This window comes from Acanthaster planci, linkage group LG06 (assembly GCF_054643075.1).
Source record: "Acanthaster planci isolate LZ-2023a linkage group LG06, COTS_SCS, whole genome shotgun sequence".
NCBI lineage: Eukaryota > Metazoa > Echinodermata > Asteroidea > Valvatida > Acanthasteridae > Acanthaster > Acanthaster planci.
Window position 1 is genome coordinate 2,811,549 of NC_141782.1, and position 6,412 is coordinate 2,817,960.

Here is a 6,412-nt window from a genome sequence, read left to right on the forward strand (position 1 = left end):
TTCCAGAGCTAGGTCTGTTGTCTGTGCGCCTACGCGTGTATTTTCAAAGGAGGCAGACCTACATTTACCTAGACCTAGCTAGCTCTATGCAGCTTATTCGGATACAGACCCTGCCGCCGCGAGAGGGCGTGCGAATGGCTGTGCTGCTGGACGTCACGTGGGGTTGTTGGTGTTGCATTAAGACTAGTACAGTAGTAGGCCTGGTTGATATTTCTTTATTACTATACTCCACCTTTTGTTCTCACCACTTTTCAAGACATGGCGAACGACCGTAGGGATTGTGGAAGTGGAAAGACGAAACTTTCCAAGAACTTAATGCAGATGAAGGTACTGCTTAGCCTGAGCTGCCGTACGAACATGACGATTGCCCGGCCCTTTACTTCAGTCATGTTAGGCCAAGGCCTACTTGACATAGTAGTATCTTCCTATCCCCCAATATTTTGACATGATTGAATTACATGAACTAGGTTAGGCCATGTTGAGTTGTAGATTTGCGTCCTAACAGTTTCAAAAACACATGAGGCATTTTTTTATTATTTTATTTCGACCTCCAAGTACAGACAATTTCCGAGTATAATACTGCCAAACGTGTTAAACCACAACCAAAAGCCTTGCTGAGGGGTGAGCTACTGACACTGTAGACTACCTTGCAATCCTTGGCTACAGACTACAGTCAGACAGTCATGACAGTTGTAGGCCCTTCAACCTCAAGGCTCAAGCAGGTCAAATGACTCCAAAAAACATGACAAATACAAGAACCAATCAAATCGTTTGATACGCCAATACATGGTGACCTTCCCACGTTGTGAGCACATTAACACTTGCACATACGAAAGTCATCTAAACCTGAGCTAAAACTCAGGGATGAAATACATAAATTTGGTGTTTTATCAAGTTTAGCCTATACTGCTAGCTTGGTGGGAGATGCGGAACTCTGATTTCTGATTCTTTTAATGATTTTTTGGGGGCGTTAGTGTCAAGACAGGTGGGCGGTGGATGCAAATCTACAACTTCTTCTCTCATGGCCATAACGTTAGGTCTCTTAATAAGCCAATTTCCCATTCCGTTGCCATGTTGATTTTAGCGCCCCCATGCGAGTAAGTGAACAGAAATAGAGGGGAACAAATTGTCTACAACAATAATGATCGTGAGCATCCATTCGCCAACCGTTACGCAATGTTGTCATGAATTTGTTCTCCTCTATTAAGTCCTCTGCGCTTACGCACATGAAATGTGAAGAAGGCTTGTTGTAAGTAGAGGGGCCTAAGCTAAACCTAACGTTAAGGTCTAGGCCTGTGCAGAGGAAGGTATCGGCAGTGATCAGCATTATAAGCCTTATGATTATCACTAATACCGCATGGGCACGGTGGGTGATTTGGCACAATGGTAGAAATGAAAAAGCGGCAATGTTTGCTCCATTTTCCTTCCAAAAATGCCTTTCTACAATCATGCAAAATCACCCATGCAGTATTGTGATATTAGGCTTACCGGTACATGTATGGCAGGGTAATACTAGCTAGCCCATACATGTACAGTGTACCTAAGTTTCCCCTTACTTAAATGGGGCCCAAGGCCCAGATGCACGTACTAGACTACATCTGCTATAGTTTATACCCTGGACCCCACACTCGTGTAGGGGTCCAAGGGAAGCATTCGCTGCTGATTCATAGAAGGTGAAAAGTTCGTTACTTTGCACGAAAGCTCTCTTACTAAGTGTACTTGTATTCAAGTTGTTAATAAAAATCATGTGACATTTACATGTCTCCTTTAAACTTTCGTAGAGATGGTAGAGTAAAATTAGAGAACAAAACCATGGCACCCCACATGTAAAAACAGTGCAGTTTATATTAATATTCTGTCAGCCCTTATGTAGCGGTATATACGTGCATGCATTTCACCATCCATATTCGTCTCTGACCAGTTTATGCAGCGCACTCAAGAGTCTAATGCACAGAAGGAGGCCGAGGAGGCAGAACAGAGGCGCCATAACGACGACACGCACTGGTTCCTTGATCTACCAGAGATAACTGCCAAGGAGTAAGCACCAGCAGCCGGTTTCACAGAAATGCGGCGTAACTTTGAACCGCGCGTTAGTCTTGCGCCACAAATTTAGGCCGTAGCTGCGCAGTTTACTCCATGAAAAGTTGCTTTGCTGTGCTAAGTTTTGATGATATAAAATTTCTTGGACGAGGACAAAAATGGCTTTTACGATGGCTGTTCGTTTCCAATATAACCCATGTGCTGCCCACTGGTCGTGTACATGCTGTTTCACCGGGTCTGTATGCATGCCATGCCCGGTGAGTCGAGGTGGAACATAACGCAGCACATGCAAATTTGCCCCAACACATCAATCTGAAATTGGTGTTCAGTGCCCCAAACTCCGTCGTGTTCACACTTTGAATGGTCGAGTTGTCTCAACGGTCGGGTTGTCCCAAGTCAAGTTGATAAATGGTTACAATGTGTGGAATTTGGAAGACATACTGTAGCAATCTTCCCAGGGAAAAAAAACTTGGCAAGGGAGTTAGATTAACCTTTTAAGGAGGAATTGTTTTGAAGCTTTTGATTAGATGACCCAATGATTGAGAGCCAAGCTTATGAGAATGTTGGTGACTCTCAGGATGAAGACTCGTGTAATGCAGCTACCTGCTCTCAGCTGTAAGTGCGCACTGTTCACACTGACCTTCTGTCTTTTGCAGGAGCAAGTTTGAGGTGGAGCCAAGCTTTGCGGTCTGCGAAAATCTTAAGTTTGGACGAATGTCATTCAAGGGAATGAACCCTTCTATTGAAGTAAGACTAAGTTGACAAATAGATTACCGGATTACCTTTATAACCAGCTATCCACTCCAGTCCGGCACACTCTCCTGAGGACGGCCAGAGCACACTGGCCGAAACGTCGAGTTTATACTCACCGGTTCTTTTAAGAACCACACCTCGTCCAAAAGAGGTTGATTCCATGGTGTACCATGGTGCATTCATTGTAACGAAATTAAACAGCAGCCTCTAAGGCACATGCAATGCATAACCGCTACTGACAAAAGTCATTTGCTGATAACTGTGACAAAAATCTCAACTGTCATACAGCAAAATTCAAAAATCAAATGTGGTCAAATGCTACCGCTGTCCCTTTTTTACTTCGCTCGTGCAGAAGCTTATGCGCAGCATGGAGGCTGAAGAGTTGGAGGCAAAGTCAGAGCAGAGAGAACGAGAAATGACAGTCTCTGATGAAGAGATGGCCAGAAGGTAATGCCGTACAAGTTATGAAGGCCGTAGCGGAATTACTCGGCTGCGGCCTAACATCACCCACAAGCCTGTGGTAGTGGCCGCAGCTAGGCTCCCATGGAGTTGTGTGTAATTCAAGCCACAGCCAAGTGATTCGGATGCAGCCTTAGGAACCCTTGAAATGTATTTCACCTGTCAAACAGCAGGTGAGGAAGTAATAATTATAGGTGATTGGTGGGGGACTCCTGAGATATCGCCAGAGCCACTTTTGAGTTAAAGCCCTAGATAAGAATAATACATAATACATAAACCCTAAGGAATCTGCTACCCACGTAGTGAACATTGTCATCAGGATCACAGAGCGAGTGCCGCATCAAAAGAACGAGCTCCTCTAGAATAAAATTAATGGAGAAACGACTTCAAGAGTGTTTTTGAAATGAGTGAATTCGGCTTAGACTTCAGTTTCACTGGTTTCAGTCAGAGCTTGAACCTGTTTTGAACGCTGCTTCATTAATAGCTGGAACCAGCGAAACAACAGTCTCAGCTAAATCCACTCGTTTCGAAAATTCCTATTAAAAGAAGCAGTCCCAAAGCAGTTGAGGTTGCTGTACGGTCTGATGCTCCCGCATCCCGCCTCCAGTTTCACGGTGAAAAAATAATGCAACCTGAAAGGAAGCCTCCAGGCATGCCAAATGTGTAATAAACACAGGCAGATGTGCTCCTCGACACTCCAGGCAGTGTTGCTTTGGCATTCATGTTAATCTTTCACTTTCACCAATGTACATGTATGTACATGTATCCCTCACCGTTGAAAACGGGCAGTTCATAATGCAGTGCGCCACCAAGAGGTTGTCATGGAGAGACGTTTTCATAATGCATTATGGGATAAAAAGTTGGCAAAGTCTCATTTGCTACCTGCGCTGTGCACGGGAAATTTCAATTTTTCTCAATAATTGTTCATCATGGTTGAAAATGTGAATTTGTTTATTGCGAATAGGTGTTAGGTAGTCAAAATGATGATTTGTGTGGTGCAGGGAATGACTAAATCAAATATTCCCAAGTTACGTACCAAAGTGTGCTCAATGGCAGCAGTATCAACCATAATTGACTCTAAACTTGAAAAGTGGCCTGTCTACGGCAAACTCTTGGTGGTGCACCGTATTATGAATTGCCTGTATTGAATATAATTGTGGCATTGGGCATCGATCGCAGGATTTTTTACTTTTTATTTTTCTTTTATTAATCCTCAGATACAGCACATTGGTTGGAACGATTGCCAATAAATTCACCAAAAAGCGCCACCGAACGAAAGCCCCCGAAGAACCGCAAGAGAAGAGGGCCAAGAGAGAGTTCCGGAAGCCACCAGACGAGTGACACCAGTGGCTAGATTCCTTTTAAAATTGTGCATTATTCTAATACTGAAAAGACTGGACCCCTATCGGGTTATGAAAACCCAGCTGGAGTGCCTACAGTCACTAGATTCCCTGCAGAAATGCCCCCCCCCCAGCAGAGGAACACCTCTGTAGCGTACAGTGAAAGGATGTGCACTCAGAACCATCATCACAGCTAAACACCTGTGATGATCTAACAAAAGCATTTGGACAGTCCGCTACTCCCCTATAAACTGCCCCACACCGAGCGCTGTTGTGTGTTGAATCGTGAATCGCAGTGCCAGAAGATGAGCAGTCTGTCAATGAAGCCTTTTGCGAGTTAAATTTGAGTAAAATCTGGTACACAGAATTATCTGATTGCACATAAACATAACAATTTGAATTCCCCAGACCAAAAAGAGTGTTGCTATACCTCGTGATTCGGGGCAAGCTTTTGCATAGCAACCACCATGTCTAGCAAGACTGATTCCTCTGTGCCTGTCTTATTCCATTGAAAACAGTGTATTGGAGCAAGGCGTCCCTTATGCAACTAAGCAAAACCTTGCCCCAAATCACAAGGTGTAACAACAGTGTCTTTAGCATGGAGAATTCAAATTTGTCATGTTCTTGTGAACTTAAAGCACTCGTGTGCCAGGTTTTATTCAAATTTATTTTGCAAAAGGCTTATTGCTTGTGCCCTTGCACTGGCCCTCATTGCAAGCTTGTGGTGCTGAGGCTCATTTTAATTAGGGAAGATTGGGAACTTGTCATATCTATTTTTCAAACCTCCTTTCTACTGTTGGAGTTTCTGACAGAGTCTGTAATGCCTGTTAGAAATATCGTGGTAGTACAAAAACAGCAAAGGTGAAAATGGGATTTTGAGAGATTCGCCCTACACAAGAAATTTGTGTGTCTACAAAGGACACAAAATGTCGCTAATGGCACAGTTCGGCAAAATTCAACTTTGCGGCAGTTGATTGAGCTATCCGCCTCAGGCAGAAGCACCCCCTCATCAGTTGAAAAGAGCCACATTTGTTGGGAATGTTCAATTTGTTGGCGGTGATGAGACCGTGATGCGTGCATGTCATTCATGAACCAGTGGACTTCAGTTCCGACCAAAGGAACCTCCATTGCTAAGAAAATAACACCCACTCTTGGTCCAGCTCGAGGCCCACTGTGAGTGCTTTGGTTAGGGCAAATTTAGTATGACTAGACATATTAATTGAAGCATACAGCCGACATTGATTTTCTTTGACAATATATTGGTTTCTATTGCAATTAATTTTATCTCTCAAGCCATTTAAATTCTCCTTGTCATTTTATTGCATTGTATTTATCTTTGAAATACTATTTATTACTATCATGCACATTAAGTGAGCTGTTTAACATTACTTTGTCAATAACAACCTGTCAATGAAATTATATTTGAATTGTTAAAAACTGTTTGGATTTGTGTACAAAGTTCACAAAGGATGAAGTGACAGACAAGGAGTAATCTTTTCAATAAACTGTGTGGGGGAAAACGTAACGTGAAAGCCGACTTCATTTTTATCTTTTCTTTCAAAGAGCGTTGATCTAGAATGATATATTTTTTTTCTCATTGTTTTCCGGTGATTTATACCAGTCCTGGAATGGTTGGATGGGTTGCCACACCTCTTGCATTCGGCTGCCGACAAATTTTGTGAAACCAAACAAAATTATACTCGATTCTCAAATTTATTTTGAAATTGCCTTGGACTGGACAGCAGAGCATTGTACATTTCCAAATGCTGAGGGAGAGCTCTGAAACCCCTACCACGAGAGAGAACACCATTATTCACCCC

General features: G+C 43.1%; 1 protein-coding gene across 1 annotated transcript; it reads left to right on the plus strand.

Annotated features, from left to right (window-relative positions):
• Positions 1 to 127: 127 nt before the first annotated feature.
• mphosph6 (M-phase phosphoprotein 6) lies at positions 128 to 6,124 on the plus strand. Its single transcript, XM_022245226.2, has 5 exons — positions 128 to 327; positions 1,922 to 2,037; positions 2,697 to 2,787; positions 3,146 to 3,240; positions 4,470 to 6,124. Exons 1-5 carry the CDS (start codon positions 259 to 261, stop codon positions 4,591 to 4,593), a joined length of 495 nt encoding a protein of 164 aa, XP_022100918.1. The 5' UTR covers positions 128 to 258; the 3' UTR covers positions 4,594 to 6,124.
• Positions 6,125 to 6,412: the final 288 nt, after the last annotated feature.

What these genes read in the sequence shown, in the direction of transcription:
- mphosph6 (XM_022245226.2), top strand. Translation starts at nt 259, where the DNA reads ATGGCGAACGACCGTAGGGATTGTGGAAGTGGAAAGACGAAACTTTCC. An exon ending in AGAACTTAATGCAGATGAAG is followed by an intron (nt 328 to 1,921) that starts GTACTGCTTAGC and finishes GTCTCTGACCAG; the next exon opens with TTTATGCAGCGCACTCAAGA. An exon ending in GAATGAACCCTTCTATTGAA is followed by an intron (nt 2,788 to 3,145) that starts GTAAGACTAAGT and finishes TCGCTCGTGCAG; the next exon opens with AAGCTTATGCGCAGCATGGA.